Raw genomic sequence first — 21,890 nt, 5'->3', positions numbered from 1 at the left:
AATTAAATACGGTAATGCAGGTTTTGTAGACTTCAAATGATTCAGTATTAGTTTGGGTAGTGCTATGAGCGCATTTGTCTAAATGACTTTAATAACTCCTTTACAGAGGCAAGTGCTCTTTCCTCAGTGGAATTGACTCCTCCATGATTGTAACTGTGTTCATATGGATCAAGTTGATGGTTTTGTATGTTTACTGTTTCCTTCTTATAGGAAGTTGTATTGAAATTTTCTTTTTCCAGCTGGAAGCAAGGAGCTTCCTCCTCGCTTTAAGAACAAGATGATGCTGGCTCATCCCCAAGGTCACTCACCTGAGGAAGTATCCCTCAGGCCAGCAGCTAACTCTCTCTCCAATCAAGTTAATGCTAAACCATCTATGGGACTGAATTCAGGTTAGTGTATTCTAATGGTACAGAAGTAGTCCGCTATAGCGAGTACGGCATATAACAAGTCCCTTCAACATTCCTTCGGTTACAGGGAGAACCCTATCACTGGAGCATCCATTATTACAAGTGATTAAGCGTGCGCATTTTTTTCCGTTACCGATATTTATGCACTCTTAGCAATTATATTGCATGCGATCGATTACCTTCGGCATAATTTCCTCGCTATGTGCACTAACAATTTCTCTCGTCGACATTCGAAGGCGATGTTGGAATTGATTAGTAATAACAGTAATGCCCATTGACTGCTGTTCTCTAAAGGAAATTCAAAATTAAAGAGGATAACAAGTTTTCGTAATAAATACATAAATAACGTGGCCGATAGCGGTTGTTAACTCGTTAAAAATAAAGACTGAATAAACGACGTCTTAATTTTAATGTTATATACAGAAATTAAGTAAGAATGTGATACACCTCAAGATATGGCAGAGTACATCACTGATTTCGAAGGATATTTCATATCTTCTTGCGTGTAGTTACGGCTATTTGCATGTAAATTTTTCGCGAGGTGGTTATTGCTCTACATGCGTTTCAAATGTTTTCATGATAGGTTACATATACGGTTAGGTTAGACGACGCTGTTTGAAGAAGAAAGCTGAAGTGTTTGCCACAAATCTCTGGAGTGATACCGTATTTCTCCGAATCCAAGACTTTTTTCTCTGAATCTCGTGCGCGGCCTAACAGTAAGCCAATGGATACCACTGGCAACTACCGCGATAACCACGCTGCTGCTTTTCACACGCGCACAGAACTCTTTCACAATAAACGACCGCATCTTTACTACACATCGCTAGCCGCGACAACCTGTTGTACAGAGCCTGTGTGTTTCTCTAATCTGCAGAATGGTTTCAAAACGTGACCCTTCGAATTCTTAGAAAAGTGGCAGAGTCATAACGCGTCTATTGTACTTGAGGCTTAGTAAAATTAAGGTTTATGGACAGCAGGAATATTTTCGTGATGGATGGTCGTATTGTAAAGACACATGGAAAAGGTATTGCCAGCAAATTTTCAACGGGTTCTAGTCGATATTATAATGCCAATTTTAAGTTAATGTTTATTAAACACTCGGAAATGTAGAATAATTGTGGAGGTGCAAGAAAATACGGCATAGGCTTAACAAAAGCCAAAATTTGGCGTTAGCGTGAAGACAAACACCTAAAAAAATTCGTCCTCTACAAAAAATGCATTCAGTGGTCCGCAACAAGGACGCTTTGAAGAAGTCAAAGATTAAATTGTGAGTTATGTGCACGATACACGCAAGGGCGTAATGGCCATACAATATCGCAATAAACTCGTTCGTTGACTTTCAACGTTCGCGATTAGGCCTATACATCGCTAGCCGCTGAAATTGGCTGAACCGGACGTGCGAGACGTACTTGTAGCAGTAGCCGGTTATATCTGACGCTGAGTAAAAGTAACAGTTTTACAGACAGCAAGACTAATTTCCTGATGGATCGTTGTAGAGACGCATGGAGTAGATATTTCCGGAAAATTTTCAACGAGTTCTCTTCGGTATTATAATGCCACTGCTAAGTTAATGGTCCTTAAACCCGCGGAAATAAAGAATAATTGCTCCGTCGCAAAAAAAAAAAAAAAGCGGCGTGATGAAAGTCAATGTTCGGAGTCTAAAAATGCGTAGGCCTACTGTACAACAAGGCATTCATATGATTTTATAAACTTCTTTTTTAGCCTGATTTAAAAATTCTTGAAGGAAAAAGTTGGGTTCATCTTGGATTTGGAGAAATACGGTGCCGTATTCTTTTCAGAATGAAATTGAACTCTTTCACGTAGTATCGGATTACGATACATAACAAACAAGTAAGCCCATCGGCGGAAACGCAAGTTTTGAACAAACTGATTGCCGTTTGATACCGATTTCAAGGTGCATAAAGGGTTTTCCGACTTTTATACAAATATCGGATATAACGACAATCCGTTATAGCAAGTAAATTTTTTGCTGTTATGAATTCTCGCTATAACGGACTTCTACTGTATTTTGTTCTTAAAGTTGCAGATCTTTTAATATATTTCTTGTTTCATTTAAACTACAAGTTTCTCCTCTAACCCTAGGAAGATATTTTTTGACACAGGTAAGGTGCTTTTTCAACCCACTGAGTAAAATCTTTTTATGCCTAATACAGTTTTAATTTGTTGCAAACTGGAATTCAACTAAATGTAGCCTTTTAATGCTAGCAGTGTACAATAATATATTAAGTTTTGCAGTAGAAACATACGCTTTATTTTCAACAAATGTATTAGTCTTATTAGTTGAGATTTTGAGTTGTTGCACAGTGCTTGGTACAACACTTCCCGTGTGTAGTACATCTCTGTTTGGGCACTTCACTTCTTCCACACATTTATGTCAACAATCTCTTCCTTCACCTGCTCCTTCACGTGCTTCATGCTGTTGACTGACCTTTCCATTGCAAGTACAGTTTTCTTGTGGAAACTAACCAAATTTTCGAAATCTACTTTCAACCTATTAGGTCGTGTACATTTAGTACATAGGACTTTAAGTGAAAAGGCTCCTTTAAAAATTCAACTGCGATAAAATCCAATTTTGAAGAATAAAAATAACATTGAAAGTGAGCGGGAGGAAAATAGGAATGGAGGAATGAAAAGAAAGTAGGAGTCGGTTTTCACAGAAGTGAACATTGCTGTGTACCGGTGGTTCAAATGTGTTCAAGCAAAGCCATTTCAAGTGTGTAGACTAATGTTACAAGAAAAAGCGCAAGAAATCTCGAACAATCTGAAAGTTGAGGTAATTTGAATTAAGCATTTGTGTGCCGCGCTAGGTCGTTATTCCCTTTTCGAGAATATCGCCGTAAAGAATAATATGCTAAATACCCAGCTGAATGATTACTTCCACAAGCTGAAATGATTGTGAAGGCTGTAAAATAATTTCTAGTATCTCACAGTTGAATACTGGGTGGCACACAAAATGAGTCGTCATTTGTTCTTACATAATTTATCAGCCTTGATTTGCTGGCTGTCTCCGCAATGTATTCTAAAACTCGCATCAGCTAAATTTACATGTAACATACAATTCGTGTGATGACTATGTAACAAAAGTTCAATAAATATTTTTCCGTAATATACAGTACAGAATACCGAATAACATATTATAGGCATAGATAGCCAATACAGAATAATTTAAATGTTGTTATAAACTGGCGAGTTGGCCATGCGCTAGTGGTCTCGTAACTGTGAGCTTGCATTCGCGAGAGGCTGGGTTCAAATCTCTCCATCAGCTGCCTTGAAAAATGTTTTTCATGATTTCCCATTTTCACATGAGGCAAATATTGGCCTGTGCATCAAGGCTGCGACTGCTACAGTTCCAATACTATCCCTTTCCCATTCTTGCATCACCAAAAACGTTGACGAGGTCTTAGTGAGACACTATTTCTAAAAAATCATTTCAAAGTAAATTATCTAACATTATCAGCAACATCAAGAGATTTCAAAGCCCACACTGCTTCAAGAATCCTCGTTTGAAGGGCTACAGAGCTGGCCGGGTCGATTATGACTGATCTCGCTTGGAATTTCATTGGCCTTCCTCATATTGTTTTCAAATTTATCATGATTCACATAATTGCTCTGTCAGGTGTGCCAGTAAACCTCCTATTGAACTCAGCGTTTCTTTCACTTCGACGTCCGTTGTATGGAAGTTCGCATATTGTTTCGCCTGATTCCATCAGAGTTCAGTAGGGTTTAATTCGCATAGCTAATTGGGCAGAGTACTCTTGAGTCCTCTTTCTAAAGCAGATTAATATGTATTTTCCCCTTTTCAAAGCAATAATCTTTGCATTGGATATGATCCTTCGTCATTCATTCTTGTATAGCGCATTTCTTTCGGCATCTTGTTATTAAGGGCTCCTTTTTGCTGTGATAATCATCAGTAACGATAACATTTGGAGAAAGCTTTTATAAAAGGTATATTTTGTAACAGACAATCCATCTCGTCTGCATTAGCAGTAGTTTCCTTCACCAACCTGTTACTTGCATGAACAGCAAATCTCAGGTAGGGTTTTTCAACCCGTTTGAGTCCCAGAAACATGTTTTTCGTGGGCCTGTGTTTTTTCCAGTTGTTCCAGTGTTGGTCCAAATTTCATCTGCATAAAAAAATGTTCCGTCCTTTTGATTTGAAGGAGAACCTGTGACGCTAAAAAATGATATCTTCCTCTTCTATTAACGTTGCTGTCTTTACCCTTATAATACACAAAGATCGTGAGATTAATTTGCAACTTAGATTTCTTAAATAGAGCAGTTCACCACTGGTGGTTAATGTCAGGGCAAGAATTTGTAATAAGTGCGCTGTGTTCACTTTTAAAGAAAATCCTATTTAATGATCTGGAATTGTTTTGAATTAACATTTCCTTTTCCCTTGACTGCTGAGACTCGGACAATAAATGGGCATGCTACCTTCCCCTAGATGTGATCGTGGTCATGTGAATCAGACTTCAATTTGAATCCCGTAGACGACCTGCACATTGTGATGAGGGTAAAATGATGATGAAGACACATACACCCAGATTGCGTGCCAGCAAAATTAACCAATTAAGGTTAAAATTCCCGACACTGCCGGGAATCGATCCCGGGACCCCTGTGACCAAAGGCCAGCATGCAAACCATTTAGCCATGGAGCCCGACAATCCAACATATTGTTATGATATGTCCTAAGAGGTTATTTTCAGGATCTACATAGGACTTCAGGAAAGTTTCTGAACAGATTAAACTGTGGCTGAACGTTGTACCTTTTAAAATGTGTGTATTACCAGTGTTAATTAGTTGCTTTTAAAAAGTGTGTATTTGCAATTAGTGGCTCTGTCTATGATGAAAACCTTCATTACTTCATTCGCGGTTTCCACAGGAAGGTTGATCAAACCTGGTGAATGGTTGAAGGTGTCTGAGACTTAATAAAATGTTATATCATCTCTTCCTCACTGTGTATGAGGTATTTTTCTGAGCTGTGTTGACAGTCAGTTAGACATCTCTTTATGTATATATTTGTAAATGCTCATCTATGTGTGTGGTGCTAGATGTTAAATAACAATGGGTTTATAACGTAAATTATTTTTCAGGACGTCAGATTGGCTTAATGAGTGAACCCCTGATGGCTCCACCTACACTCAAGCCAAGCCCTCCTTTGTTACAAAAAGAACCTATTCTTATCAAACAAGCTTCCCTTGATAGGAGCAAGGGTGGTAAGAAAGATAAGGTATGATAATGATGATAATGATCCCTTTATTATTATTATTATTATTATTATTATTATTATTATTATTATTATTCTGTACATTGTACCTTTTAATTGTGTGTATTAGTGTTAAGGTAAGGCCGAACGCCCTATCTCGCCATTGTTAATTTTGTATAATTCATGTTCCTTTTTCTGAGAAACTGGTAAAGATAAATGCATGAAATTTTTACAGTATATTCCTCAACTCTTACTATAGTCCGCACGGCCTTACTTCTAAATTGAAGTGTCGCAAAACAAATGAGCATCGCCTTTCCTCTGTTGCCAGCGTGCTACGCCCGCGAGAATAGCTGATACAAAACGACCGCGGTAAACAGCCCTTGTAAAATGTAATACCATACTCAGAGAAACTAAATGAATATAGATTGAAAACAAATTCACAAAAACCACACTCACTGACAACATCCGACACTAATAAGAGAATATATAAAAAGAGAATGAGGAAATAAAACTTCACTCATCGCTAATGACTGGCACAGGAAAGAGGTTATGGCCTACAATGGAAACACTCCACTGATCTGTCACTAGAACCCTCCAACAATATAAAAAGCACACTAATTACTGAAGGAAAATGCAAAAGATCACGAAGTGTACCAAATACCGTACACGCTGAGCGAGATAGGTTAACCACGTGGCGAATGTAAATATTGGAGTTGGCAACTGAGTTTCGAGATCGTGCTTTGCCGATATAAAACGATATGAATGGCAGATTGGGATTTGTTGGATGTCTATGCTTCAGTACATAACCACCAGATAGAGTCAAAGTCTGCCAAAATGTCAATTTAGAAGTAGAGGCGTGCGGAGTATAGGTGCTGGAATCTACAATCGGAGCTGTGGTTCAATAAATGTGGAAGTAATAATTTTTTGTTTGAAAAGATATATTCTAATAAAAAATATCAGGAACAATGAGGCATAACTCTCAAGGTGTTAGTCGCAATGACCTGATTGTAGATCCCCAGCTGTATTGTATGCACATTAAGTACCTGTCAAAATTTTATGGTTATACATCGTGTAGTTTTGAAGAAAATAGAAAAATGTATTGAGATTTTTTTAGTTTCAAGAAAATCAACTCCAAAGTTGAAGAGTGAAAAAGGTATCTTAAAAGTTACTCCATACGTTTTCCTAGACAAATTAGAAGTATCCAGCACCATAATCTGACTCGTCACTGGCTAACCTGCTCCTTTTTATTTCTTTCTTGCTTCTTTTGTTGCCATATTTGCCGCAAATTCTGCTTTTTGCGCCCTTGACCATTCAAGCACTTTCAATCCAGATGCTGTATGCTTTCCTACTCCCAGTTCTTCAAGAACCATACGTCTGCCTGAATTCCTATGATTTAAGGCTATTACAGCATCTGAGACCACTAACATTAATTTCTTATATCCCACAAATCCTAACACAGATGATATTATTAAAAACTGAAAGAAAAGTGAAACCACAAGGAGGATTCAATAAACATATGACTTTATCGCCAATTATTTGTTTGTAAACAACGGTAGGCAGACATCCTAGAGCGCAACAGTATAGCAAACTTCCGGAGCTTTAAAATGAGCCAAACCACAGCCAAGAAATTCCTGATATATCAATGACTATACCAATCGGTGCAACATGAAACGAAAATCCATGCAGTATAGATGTAAATTTTAAAAATAATTAAAAATACTTCTAGGACGAATTTGCATATAAATGATACATCAAAATGTTCATTAAATTTCAAATTGTAACATTAGTCAATAAACGAAAAAAGTAATTTTTTTCAGATTTTGGCGTTCGGTCTCACCTTAATCAGTTGCTTTTAAAAATGTGTCCTTTCTATTAGTGGCTCTGTCTATGATGAAAACCTTCATTACTTCATTCGCGGTTTCCACAGGAAGGTTGATCAAACCTGGTGAATGGTTGAAGGTGTCTGAGATTTTATAAAATGTTACATCATCTCTCTTCTTCATTGTGTATGGGGTATTTTCCTGAGCTAGGCGTAACTCTTGTTCTAAACTACTGTATTTCAGTCATAGACACGTATTCCAAGTGAGAACATTGAAATTTCTTCCACTTGCACTACCCATTCGGTCTGAAATTACTGGTAGCTCTTGTGTGTCTTTCAGACAGGTTTGACAAAATGTCTAACGCATTGTGTACAAAGAAATACATTATACTGTTGCTAATTATACATTACAAATTCTTAAGATTACTTTAAAATATTTTGGATCATACTCTGCTTTAAAACAGTTGCATGTCTGTTTTGAATCTTGATAAATATAGTTTTTCTTTGCTAATTGATGATATAGCATGCCAAATAAATGTTTTTGCAAGCTGGGAAGAATTTTCATGCCTGATTATTGTTTGTTTTTTCATTTCCTAGCCTGAAACTTCTTTTGCCAAAGTTTAAACTTAGTTGGTCAAAATAGTTATATATCAAAGAAATTCCTTGATTTGTCCTTTCCTGCATGTTCAATTACATTTACATAATTTCCTTGGCAATTTGGTAGTTCAGTGCATGTTTGTATTACAGGGTCCAAGTAAGGAGGAAGTCCTCAAGAAGGTGGAATCTTTGGTGGAGGAATATCTGCGCTCTAGCAATGTCAAGGAAGCTCTAAGTTCATACCGGGAACAGAAGATCCCTGATCGGTTCACAAGCAAAGTTCTGCTATCAGTGATGACTCAGACCCTTGATAAGAATGGTATGAAATTTTTAAAAAAATATTTGCCTTTTGTGTTGATATCACGTGTGATCTGTTGGGGTATGGACAGATCACCCCGTGGAAGTTTAATGGGGCTTCTAGTTCCAATTTGTAGCTAGCTTCAGGTAGTTCCCGTCTGTTTTAGGTGACGTGGCAGGTCCTTGACCACTTTGTAGATAGGTTCTGTAGATAGCACACAAGTAGGCATGAAATGAGCGATATTAATAATTAAAGGCAGTTTGCCTCGCAGTGAAATATTTCAAGTCTAACATCAATCATTGGGCCCTTCTGAGAAAGAATTAGTCATATCAAGTCAAGTATTATGGTGATAATATTGCTGGATCCCATTGAATCCGATTTTAGCCAATCGATTAACCTTGTTTGAGCTAATATCGATTTTAAGCGATAGTTCCCATGAAGCTACAGTATTTGTGTTGTTTGAATTTCCAAGTGGCCATGTGCTTGTGCTGTAAATCTTTGTTCCTTGTGCTTGTTTATTAGAAATATATAAAGTAAAACCTTGTTAATTCCAAGTCGTTAGGACTCAAAAATCGGACTTTGAATTACGTGATTTTGAATTAACCGCCAATTCGCAATTCAGAAGTACCAACCCTTGCCGCGTTACGAAATATTCTAAGGTCTGTTACTGCATGCAGTTAACCTTGATTCACAGTTTATACCTTTCAAATGCCATGAAAAAAGAACTATTTCCAAAATGTATCCAAAAAGGTGCATTTCCAGTATTCAAATAATGCACTTGCATATCTCACTGGCAAATATAGCCTCACGCAATGAAAGAAAAGAAAAAAGCACAATTCAAAGACCAGGAGAAATCTATGCCCGCTCCCATGAGCGAGTGCTTTATTCATTAGAGTACTATCCTGTATGCATTTTAGATGCCTTGTATTTACACAGAAAGGACCCGATGCCCTTAAAATCAAACTTTCTGATGACTCTATCCTTGTAAGATTTCCCGCCATGGCACTTCTCTCGTACTTAAGAAATCTAAACACTTGCCGAGTCACAAAATATTCTAAGACCCCATTAATACACGCAATCACCTCGATTCACAGTTTAAACCTTTCCAATGCCATGGAAAAACTATTTCCGTAATGTATACAACAAGGTTCATTTACAATGTTCGAATAATGCACTTGGATAAATCACTGACGAACATAACCTCACGCAACGAAAGAAAAAAATCACAATTCAAAGACGAGGATAAATTATGCCGGTTCCCCTGTGCAAATGCATTATTTTTCGGATATCTGTACTGTTTGCATTTTTAGATGCTTTGTACTGCGATAGAAAGTGCCTGACGCCCTTAAAACATTGTAGTTTATCGAACTTTTCTATGACGAGGGGATAAAGTTTCTCGCTTCCATATGCTTTGCAATTGCAACGCACTACAATGACCCCCATCCCCGACCCTTGTACGATTCCCCGGCTGGCACTTCATCCTTTAAAACCATAAGACCGTTTGGGCTCGCATTAAAATAAAGCAATGCAGTTTCATCGGCAATGACAGTATTGTTCGGTGCCTAAGAATTTATTGTATGAGCCACGTTTTTTCGTCAACTGTCGGCATTGCCAGTGTTCGCGCATTCTGTTTTCCCGCACACCGACTGTTGCGTGATATTACGGCGTTCCTTAAAAGGTTGAATACAAAAGAATTCAGATTTCATTCAACTTGGCAATCGTGAAGCACACTGTAGACCCACCGAAGTGAGTGTAAGTGCGGATAAATACCCCTCCATGTTCCGGAACACGCGTTCTATTATGACGCGGATAAATTGAGTTGAAATTACTCTGTAACATACTATTGTTTTAAAATGTAAAGGCAGTTTCGAATTAAAAGTCTGAATTTCGGTAATGGGGCAGACATTGTCCTTCGAATTACGAATTATCCGTATTTCGAATTAAACAATTTAAATAACGTGCAAAACTGTATGTCATGTTTCCGGGAACAAGAGCTGCTTCGAATTACGTGGGATTTTGAATTAACCGATTTCGAATTATCGAGGTTCTACTGTATTCGCCAGTCCTGAGGTCCTGTACTTCCTATTTGAGCTGAATGGTTCTATTAATACATTGGAGACGGCCTTATTTGAATGTGCTATCCTCCAGAAATTGCAGGATTTTTAATGGTTTGTGAAAATTTTTCAATGCTAGGCTAAGCCTAGCTACTATTGGAATGCATAGAAAGATCACACTTTCTTCTACACAAAAATGAGTTTTATCATAATAGTACAGCAATTTTTAAAACACAAATTTATGAAAATAATATGTTTTACAAACGAAAAAAATTCTGATGCAGCTATGGATGCCAGTTCGGTTAATATTTCAAAATTTGACTTTGTGGGCACATCTACTGAGACACACTAATGCAGATTCTAACCTAATTAGTCAATTGGCACAGGTATCCTTGTTTACAACAAGGAATTTGCATTCCCACTGTTCTTTGTTTGACGACAGGGTTGCATAGAGTTGTTGCAGGTACACGGGAAACACCCACATTTTCAGGAAGCGGTATAAAATAGTATTACAGAATCCACTTCAAGGAAGCGATGTAAAACTATGTTCAACTCCACACCAATTTGAAATGAGCTCATTTTCTACATTTACTAGCCTAAAGCGCCAGAATCATGATGTTTACTTAGTGTTTGTTATCGTCATCCTCATATTCAGAAATCGTGTCGTCCATAAGAACATCCATTATAGATTCGTTGTCGAAATTTCGTACACTTGAATTAGATATGCTAAATATTCCCAAGAATCACACAAACAAGCCTACCTCTCATTCACACAATCTTCCTGTCCGCATGTACCGTACGTACCTTCCCGCCCATTTCACAGCTGAGTCAACGATGACGCAGCCTTAGGTTATGTAGGAACGTACCTGTGTTATCAATGCCTTGAAAGAGCTCTCGATTTATGCTCATAACTAGTATATTTTATCCTTATAGAAGAATTCAACAGTATCCTATTGAAGTCACAGCTCGCTGAAACGGCAAATATAATTTTTTAGTTGCTGTGAAATCGTGTCATTGGATTCTCCGAGCTCCGTCAGCGATGAATTAGCGTGCCCGTAGTTTCTACGAGCAGCGTCTCCAATGTGTTAATGTATTTCTATATATTTCCTGTCTCGGTGCATTTAATTCTGTTGTTCTTTATTTTCATGTGGTATTTGGACATTGTGATGCCCCATTCTCTTGCGAATGGTATTCTCTGCTGTCTTTTTTTGAAGGGATTATTTATTTGTTATAATACAGTGGATCTTCGATTCTCCGTTTTTGGAAAAAACCGTACAACACCGGAAAGCGGAAAATCTGGGATCGAATGAACCCTCAACAATTTGGCTAAACATCATAAAAATGAAATATGTATACTTATAACCAAACCAAATTATAGCCCCAATGGGCCTTCAGTCTACCAAGCAACTGCCCTTGGTCCGAAAGCCTGCAGATTACGAGGTGACGCATGGTCAGTGTGACGAATCCTCTTGGCCGTTATTCCCGTCTCTCTAGACCGAGGTCGCCATCTCACCATTAAATAGCTCCTCAATTAAAGGTAATCATAGAATGAGTGAACCTGAAACCAGCCCCCATATCCAGGTAAAAAATGTTGACGTGGCCAGTAATCGAACCCGGGCCCTCCGTGTTAGAGACGGGCAAATTAGACTGCGGAGCCAGCTTCAGACATTCATTACCGGTACGCGACTTATAAATCTCGAAACTTTACATCCAGTTTTACCGGGGAAACTTCGTCAGTTTCCTCTGAAAACTTCTTTCTGTTCAGCAACTTTGATCAGCCAAACAATCGACCATAAGTAGTTTTTAATTCTCTAATCTAATAAAATAAAAAGCACCCAACGTGGTGGCGAAATTTTTTTTTTTTTTTATCTTCCATTGTAATGTGGTCACCGGTATACTGTTTGTAGTCAGTTTATGGAAATCTTGTACCTCAAAAATTAGGCTTACATTGACTTTTAAAGGTTATGTTGAACACCAGAATATGGTTTCGAAAGTAAATATCAATCCTCAAGTTCTCGAATGAATTATAATCAATTCTGCCTGTCACTAATCACAATTTGGAAAGAGAAAAAAATATCATTAACACTTCTGAAATTATGATTATTCGCGACCTTGAGCTCAGCTGAAAAGCGCGCTCGCTGCAAAACTAGATTAGAATGCAAAATTATGCAAGGTTTTTTAATGTAACGTGTGCAAATACAACGGCTTGTTTTTTAAATAACATTTTAACACAAAAACGCGAAATTCCCAGTCTTATATTAGTACGAAAACAGTAATAGGCAATCCCAAAACCTCCTATGGCTTTATGTATGTAAGGTGCAACATCTGTTCTCGTCTCGATAACATAATCATAGATGGTTATGAATTTCATGTTTTTGGTCCGTATTGAACTGAGAATAATATACAAGTAATAATAATAACAACGTAAACGTTTCCACCTTTTCAATACCAAAATATATTCACAAAATTATAAATTACACGGTACTAGTTTCGACCCATCCAGGGGTCATCATCAGCCGTATTGGAGCAAAGATCACTTTTGGTGAAATCCTAAGAGAATGTTATTTTAAAGAATAACAAGTGAAATGAGATATTATGGTAAAAGTTAATAATACAAGGAATATACATACTAGGAGGTTTTTAACAAAGAATAAAGTCTAAATGGGGTGTTGTAAAAATTATAATCATGGAAATCAGTAAGTTCTTGTATTGAAATGACATATATAAAATTACATATGGCTTAGGAAGAGGGCTTAAGGTGGGGCTGAAGGGTGCGGGAGAAAGTGTAATTGTCTTGGAAAAATACCTTTGATTAAATTTAGGATTGAGTTTAGGTTGGCTGCATTATTGTTTCTGAGGAAAGTGATAAATAGATCGAAGAGTATGTTGGGTTTCTCTGAGATTTCATTGAGATTGTGACTGGCATTAAAGTATTGGTCTAGGTGTATGTAGTAATTTTCCATTATGTTGAGTAAAGGGCCCTTGTTTGCTAATACGAGGATGTCCATGTCTTGTTCAATATTGGTGAAATTATGGTTGTAATCCTGCATGTGTTGGCCGATGGCTGAAAACCTGTTGTATTTTATTGCGTTAGTGTGCTCGTGGTATCTGATAATGAAGTTTCTCCCGGTTTGCCCGATGTAGGTTTTTCGACAGGTGGTACATTTGATCCTATAAACTCCTGATTTTAGAAAACTGCTGGTCTTGTTGATGTGTGAAGTATTGTATAAAATGTTCATGTTCTTACTGTTGGTTTTGAAGGCTATTTTAACGCCTCGTTTCTTAAAGATGTTGGTTAACTTGTAGATATCATTGTTGAACGTGAAGGTGGAAAATGTTAGAGGTTTGGTTATTTCTTTTTTGTAGCTTACCAGGCAAAACAGAAAGCCTTTCAATATCTAGGCCTAAAATTAAAGATAGCCAAATTACGCAAAGACATCGATTTCCTAAAGCAATGTATATCACTTAACTTGACACCTAATTTTCTAAGAACCAATAAAAAGAAACATCGGACTTCACCTCAAACCATCAAAACTCAAAACAAAACAAACAAAATATGGTTAAGAGACGAAATTAAATTCTTGTACAGGAAGAAATCTTTTTTGAATCAGAAATTATACGACACTCACCTCGCAGCGACTAAACTACTTTCAAACGCACAATGGACACTATTCTATCAAGAGGTAGAGAACAAATTATTCTACGAACTAGCCAAAAAACAGTCAAATTTGGAGAATAAACTCAACAGGCTAAAAAACTGCCAACTACATAACCAACAAACTAGAAACTCCAATAGTAACACGTTCGATCTTACGCAGTTTCATCCAGCTGTTGTGAATCTGTCTAACACGCCCTTAAGTGAAAGTGAACACTTAACTTTATCCAAAGGACCGAAACACAACTGGCCAAACTTGAACAGCCTCAACATAGCTGCTACTATGATCACAGAATCAGAGCTAGCCATCAGCAAAATGCCGGAAGACACGCAAAATGAGGTTAGAACCGATGTTAAAAGGAAACTGACTGATATCCTCCCCAATTTAACCAACCCCGCAAATAACCTCAATAATAGAGAAAAAATTGCTGAACAAAAGCTCATATACGCCCTCAAGAAGAAAATTAAAGACAACGAACTCATCGTAACCAAAGCTGACAAAGGCAATGCAACAGTTATCATGGATAAAAAAGTATATATTGAAAAAACAAAAAACTTTTTCACAGACAGCTCATTTTCCATAATCAAAAAAGACCCCACCCAAAAAATTCAAAAACTACTTAAACAAACTCTTAAAAACACTTCATTTTTATTTACCGAACAGGAAAAATCCAAACTCATACATATGAACCCAGGACTCCCCACTGCTAAAGCTCTTCCTAAAATTCACAAAACCGGAATTCCCATCCGGCCAATTATCAACTATAGACCGAGCCCCTTATACAAAATATCACAATTCATCCAATGTTTCTTAAGAAAAAATTATCAATTCTTATCCAAAAAGTCTATTAAAAACACATCTGAGCTAGTAGAAAAACTAAACAAGTTCAATTTGCAACCGGATCACTCCATCCACTCTTTCGATATTGTAAACATGTACCCAAGCATACAAGTATCAAAATTAATTCCGATAATTATAAACAATTTAAACAAAAACAGCCACTTAAGCAAACTAGAGATACAAGACTTTATCACAATATTAAAACTTATCATCGACAATAACTTCTTCACTTTTGACAATGTCATTTATCAACAAAATGGTTTGGCAATGGGGTCACCGGCCTCAGGTATCTTAGCAGAAATATACCTGGACTTCCTCGAATACACCAAAATTGACAACGAATTCGAAAACATTCTCTTTTGGGCCAGATATGTCGACGATGTCTTTGTAATCATGAATGAGAAATCAATTAACGCACCCACCACCCTCTTAAGACTCAACAATATTGATCCTCATATCAAATTCACACTAGAATCCGAATCAAATCAAAAAATCAACTTTCTAGATTTAACCATCACTAGAAACTCAGATTCTTTCAGTTACAAAGTTTTCAGAAAACCCACTCAAACAGCCTCCACCATTCGCCAAGATTCAGTGCACCCCCAGTCCCACAAACGAGCCACATACAACAGCCTAGTTCACCGAGCCTTCAGCATACCTATGTCCAATAAAGATCTAAAAAACGAACTCAACACAATCCGCGGTATTGCAAAATTCAATGGCTTCAGCAATCATTTTATTGAAAGGATAATCAATAAACACAAACATCGCCCAAAAACTACCCTCAAAAAAGAAATAACCAAACCTCTAACATTTTCCACCTTCACGTTCAACAATGATATCTACAAGTTAACCAACATCTTTAAGAAACGAGGCGTTAAAATAGCCTTCAAAACCAACAGTAAGAACATGAACATTTTATACAATACTTCACACATCAACAAGACCAGCAGTTTTCTAAAATCAGGAGTTTATAGGATCAAATGTACCACCTGTCGAAAAACCTACATCGGGCAAACCGGGAGAAACTTCATTATCAGATACCACGAGCACACTAACGCAATAAAATACAACAGGTTTTCAGCCATCGGCCAACACATGCAGGATTACAACCATAATTTCACCAATATTGAACAAGACATGGACATCCTCGTATTAGCAAACAAGGGCCCTTTACTCAACATAATGGAAAATTACTACATACACCTAGACCAATACTTTAATGCCAGTCACAATCTCAATGAAATCTCAGAGAAACCCAACATACTCTTCGATCTATTTATCACTTTCCTCAGAAACAATAATGCAGCCAACCTAAACTCAATCCTAAATTTAATCAAAGGTATTTTTCCAAGACAATTACACTTTCTCCCGCACCCTTCAGCCCCACCTTAAGCCCTCTTCCTAAGAAGCCATATGTAATTTTATATATGTCATTTCAATACAAGAACTTACTGATTTCCATGATTATAATTTTTACAACACCCCATTTAGACTTTATTCTTAGTTAAAAACCTCCTAGTATGTATATTCCTTGTATTATTAACTTTTACCATAATATCTCATTTCACTTGTTATTCTTTAAAATAACATTCTCTTAGGATTTCACCAAAAGTGATCTTTGCTCCAATACGGCTGATGATGACCCCTGGATGGGTCGAAACTAGTACCGTGTAATTTATAATTTTGTGAATATATTTTGGTATTGAAAAGGTGGAAACGTTTACGTTGTTATTATTATTACTTGTATATTAACATAATCATATACGATAATATTAAAATACATAGACTAAATTTATGTTACTTAAGAGGGAGCAGTTTCGATTGCTGTCTAAAAGCCCAGTGGCTATACAGTTCCTTGTGGGAAATGCCGAAAACCTGTTCGGTGATACACTCGAAAAAAGTTTTAAACATCTAACCCTAGACATAATGTAGATGTTTTGCAAGTACTGTACAAACATTTGATGAAGCTCGTTCCGTCTTCATGTAGAGCTGTCGAAATGAGCTCTGTCTCCTTCCAATTGTTGTGGACACACTCTGCTCTAGGGGATGCGAGGATTCTCTCAACAATACCACCCGAATGAGATGCTAAGATGGTCCCTGATGAACGTTAATTGCTGATTGCTTTTCCAGTACAGTACTTCCTCAAATCAGCGCAGTGACTGGACATTAACACCACGATTCGCAAGTATGCCGTAGCCGTCCTTTCACGAAATACAGTTTCTTGAAAAATGCATGATCGAGGATTTAGCGTTGATGGGGCTGAAATTTCTGGGCGGTTGATCCGGGAAATAGTTTGTTCGAGGAACGGATAATGCTGGATTTTTACGTGATTAGGATGCTCGCAGGACCACGTAATTTGAACAAATAATACGGGAAAACGTAGTTTCCGGGAACGTATAATCGAGGTTCTACTGTATCAGTTACGTGTTAATGTTCTGTCATTCATTTGAAGTTAAAGCTGCCTTGAGGTGTGAGTTTGTTCTCAATAACATAGTATGCCGTACAAACTAGGGGTATCAGATCATTATTTACAACATAGTAAGTACTTAAAAATGAAAATTCATGAAGTACAATGTATGGGGCATGGAAGTAGTAGAACTGCATTATAATCGACAGAGGGATTTGGCAGGGCAGGCAGGAGAAATTCGGGGGAGGGAGAGATCTGTAAAAATAACTGGATGTGCGTCACTGCACCGGATGTTACTTCTCTGCGCTCGGTTGATAACAGTAAGGTATTGCACAAAATGTGCACTGTGACACTATCCCAAATTTTTTCCTCATGGCTTCGTACCGATAGTCATCATTGAGTTACATCTCTATTCTATTCTGTCCTCTTTGCTTCAGATCTTTCGGTTCTAAAGCATTAAGTATTAGGTGGTTCTATTAACTGAAAAGCAGGTTTTAAAATACATTATAAAATTTATGGATTAAATTTATAATTTGGTTTTAAATTCTGAAATGGAAGACAAAAGGGATTGATGTAACATTTACCATTCATACGAGCATTGATAGCTGTTCAGCACTTAACGCTATTCCTGCACTACTGTCACACTAGTCGGTATAGTTATATATGCAAGGAATATTTTTCCAACCGAGCTCAATAGCTGCAGTCGCTTAAGTGCGACCAGTATCCAGTATTCGGGAGATAGTAGGTTCGAACCCCACTGTCGGCAGCCCTGAAAATGGTTTTCCGTGGTTTCCCATTTTCACACCAGGCAAATGCTGGGGCTGTACCTTAATTAAGGCCACAGCCGCTTCCTTCCCACTCCTAGGCCTTCCCTGTCCCATCGTCGCCATAAGACCTATCTGTGTCGGTGCGACGTAAAGCAACTAGCAAAAAAAAAAAAAAATATTTTTCCAATTATTTATATTTGCGACCCTGCTTGGTAGTATTAGCTTGAATGCGGAGGAAAAGATTTTCAGCATCTGAAATGATTAGAACCTGTTTTAGCAATTGAATTATTGTGGTTCTGTTTACTTTTTCTTGTAAATTGACAGTGCTCCTTCTTTCCTTCTGTTTACAGACTCTGTTCGAGAACTTGCATCAAATCTGATATCTGAACTGAAGAAAGAAAATCTCATTACGTCAGCTCAGTTTCTGGAGGCATTCAATGAATTGGTTGGTCAGATGGCTGAGAAGGAGCAGGAGATACCTCGTATTTATTCCATTGTTGCAGGTATGTTCACAATTTTATTTTTTCCATTGTACTTTGCTCTTATTTAAATAGCATCAGGTTTTTTTGTTGTACTTCCCATTAATAGAATGTTGTCTCTCCCAGGCTATGCTGCTCATGCTGTTTCAAAGGAGTTCGTTCAACTGTCTGAGATATCTGAAGTATCAGAGAATGGAGCCCACTTCCCACTGTTCTTGTTGATCTTGCAACAACTCAATAAATCTCAGGGCAAGGCAATGCTCACTCAGCTGTTCAATGATAGCAAGGTATTATACTTGTTTTACTCCTATTGCTATTGATAATAGTCTTGTCTATAGCAACATTCACCTAGTGACTCTTCACTGCCCAAACAAATGGACTACTGAGCATGAGAAATGTTCAAGAGATCTCATACTACACAACCAATAAAATGCGCTGCACTAATATATTTTGAAAGCATGTTGTCAATGATGATAACCTTCATTTCTTCATTCGCGGTTTCCACAGGAAGGTTTTTGACCTGATGAATGGATGAAGGTGTCTGAGGTAGCATCCTACAGGAACTGTGAAAATTAGCAATACAGTGTATCTTGCCAAGCTTCTACCATGGTTCACCCTTGATTGTCCAGTCTTCTTAAAGGATTGTCGCACACAGTCAACCCCTCAGTGACGGCGAACATCACAGTGCCGCTTTATCCAGTGGTTTGTGAAATAATGTAATTGATGATGAATTATAAATCTAATTAGAAAAAATAGAACAATATGTAAACTACTTACTTACCCTAATCATTCTCATTGGAGGCTTCCAAATGACAGTCACTGATCTGAACATCCTTCCACAGAATGTGTTCTTCGTGAAATGTTGTAGTACAATATTCCAATGTGAGTAACAAATATAGAAGTTGTCATTTAAATCCTACCTAATTATTAAATTGCCCACACCAAGGGATACAGTGAAGTATAATTATATACAGTGGAACCTTGATTCTCAGTTTTTTTTAGGGACCCTGGAAATAAAACGTAGAATACGGGAGAACTGAAAATCCGGGAATGAACGAACCATCAACAGTTTGGCTGAACATCACAAAAATGAAATATATACACTTATAATCTTATGAACACCCGTAAACCCGAACCAACTACAGCCCCAATGGGCCTTCCGCCGATCAAGCGACTTTAGATTACAAGGTGACACATGGTCGGTGTGACGAATCCTCTCGGCCGTTATTCCTGGTTCTCTAGACTGGGGTTGCCATCTCACCATTAAATATCTCGTCGATTAAAGGTAATCGTAGAATGTGTGAACCTGGAACCAGCCGTTAATCGAACGCGGGCCTTCCAGGTGAGAGGCAGGCTGAAATTTCTGGATGGTTGATCTGGGAAATTTTCTTCAAGGAACGGAAAATTCGGGATTTTTACGTGATTTAATTAAGATGCTCGTGCGACCACGTACAGTGGAACCTCAATTCTCCGTACAACACGGGAAAACGGAAAATCCGGGAATGAATCAAAACCATCAACAATTTGGCTAAATATCACTAAAATGAAATTTGCATAATTATGTTACAAAAACTCCTGAACCTAACTAACCTACAGCCCCAATGGGACTGCCTGCCAAGCGACCGCTGCTCAGCTTGAAGGCCTGCAGATTACAAGGTGACGCCTGGTCAGTGTGACAAATCCTCTCTGCCGATATTCCTGGCTTTCTAGATCGGTATCGCCATCTGACCATTAGATAGCTCCTCAATTAATGGTAATCACGGAGGCTGAGTGGACCTGGAACCAGCCCTTATATCCAGATATAATTGCCTGTCCTGGTCGAAATTGAACCCGGGCCCTCTGGATGAGAGGCAGGCAAATTAGACAGCGAAACCGCATTAATTACCGATTCGCGAGTTCAAAATCTCGATAGGTACTTATATTCAATTTTGCAGGAGAATCTTCGTCAGTTTCCCGTGAAAACTTCTTTCAGTTCAGTAACTTTGATTGGCCAAACTCTTAGAAAAATCTTTCAGTTCAGTAACTTTGATTGGCCAAACTCTTAGAAAAATCTAATAACGACAAGCCAAACGACAGTCGACCACAAGTAGTTTTTAATTCTGTCATCTAATAAAATAAAGTACATTAGATACAAAAGCGCCTAACATGATGGCGAAATCCTTCCTTTTCTTAAACTTTCGTTGTAATTTTGTCACCAGTATACTGTTTGTAGTCAGTTTCTAGAAATCTCGTATCGCGTACATTAGGCCTACGTCGACTTTTAAAGGTTATGTTGAACTCAAAAATATGGCTTCGAATGTAAGTGTCGATTCTCAAAATTCGTGAATGCATTATATTCAAGTAGAGGATTCACCGTATTTGTATTCAGGTCTGCCCGTCACTAATCCAATCAAATTAGAAAGAGAAAAAAGAATGTCATTAAAACTTCAGAAACTACGGTTATTCGCGGCCTTGAGGTCATCTGGAAAGCGCGCTCGCTGCACATGTCAGTACGAGTTGGAAATGATACAAACCATTTAAATGTAACGTGCGCAAGTAAAACTAGAGCGGTTTTTGGCATTTTGAAACGAAAACATGAAATTCCCAGGCTTACATTAGGACCAAAACCATAATAGGCAATCCCAAAACCTCCCATGGCTTTCTTAATGTAAAGTGCAACATCTGTTCCGGTCTCGCTAGTATAATCGTGTACGATATTATCCGGTCCTAAATTTGTGTTAAGAGAGAGCAGTTTCAATTCCTGCCCGAAAGCCCAGTTACTCTACAGTGCCCTAAAGAGAGTGCCGAAAACCTGTTCGGCAGTACGATCGAAAAAAAGTAAAAATATAAACATCTAACCCTGGATATAATGTGGACGTTTTATAAGTGCCAACATTTGGCGAAACTTGTTCCGTCTTCAAGCAGAGCTGTTGAAATGCACCATGTCTCCTTACAATTTGTTGTGGCCACTCTCTGCTGTATGATTTCCGAGATTCTCTAAACGATACCACCCAAATGCGATGCTAAGATGGTCCCTTATGCAAGCTGATCGCTTTTCCAGTAAAGTATTTGCTCTAATTATCGCAATGACGGGACGTCAAGATCCAAAGTATGCATAGCCATCCTTTCGTTAGGTACAGTTTATTAAAAAACTATTGATCAAGGATTTAGCGTTAATGAGACTGAAATTTCTGGACGGTTGATCCGGGATATAGTTTCTTCGAGGAACGGGTAATGCAGGATTTTTACAACGTTATTTAATGACGATGCTCGCGGGACCACGTAATTTGAACGCCTATTCCGGGAAAACGCCGTTTCGGGGAACGAATAATCGAGGTTCCACTGTAATTTGAACAA

General features: G+C 37.9%; 1 protein-coding gene across 1 annotated transcript in view; it reads left to right on the top strand.

The window, feature by feature from the left end:
* Nucleotides 1-21,890, top strand: part of NAT1 (N-acetyltransferase 1) — a 130,409-nt gene that overhangs the window by 66,694 nt on the left and 41,825 nt on the right. The window contains exons 9-13 of the mRNA XM_067156304.2: nucleotides 240-389; nucleotides 5,522-5,658; nucleotides 8,201-8,369; nucleotides 18,426-18,578; nucleotides 18,681-18,841. Of these exons, the coding sequence (XP_067012405.1) occupies nucleotides 240-389; nucleotides 5,522-5,658; nucleotides 8,201-8,369; nucleotides 18,426-18,578; nucleotides 18,681-18,841 (770 nt within the window). The remainder of the gene's footprint in view (nucleotides 1-239; nucleotides 390-5,521; nucleotides 5,659-8,200; nucleotides 8,370-18,425; nucleotides 18,579-18,680; nucleotides 18,842-21,890) is intronic.

Source organism: Anabrus simplex, chromosome 12, assembly GCF_040414725.1.
Source record: "Anabrus simplex isolate iqAnaSimp1 chromosome 12, ASM4041472v1, whole genome shotgun sequence".
Lineage (NCBI taxonomy): Eukaryota > Metazoa > Arthropoda > Insecta > Orthoptera > Tettigoniidae > Anabrus > Anabrus simplex.
The sequence above is the reverse complement of the archived record's forward strand: the minus strand, read 5'-3'. Positions and strand labels throughout refer to the sequence as shown.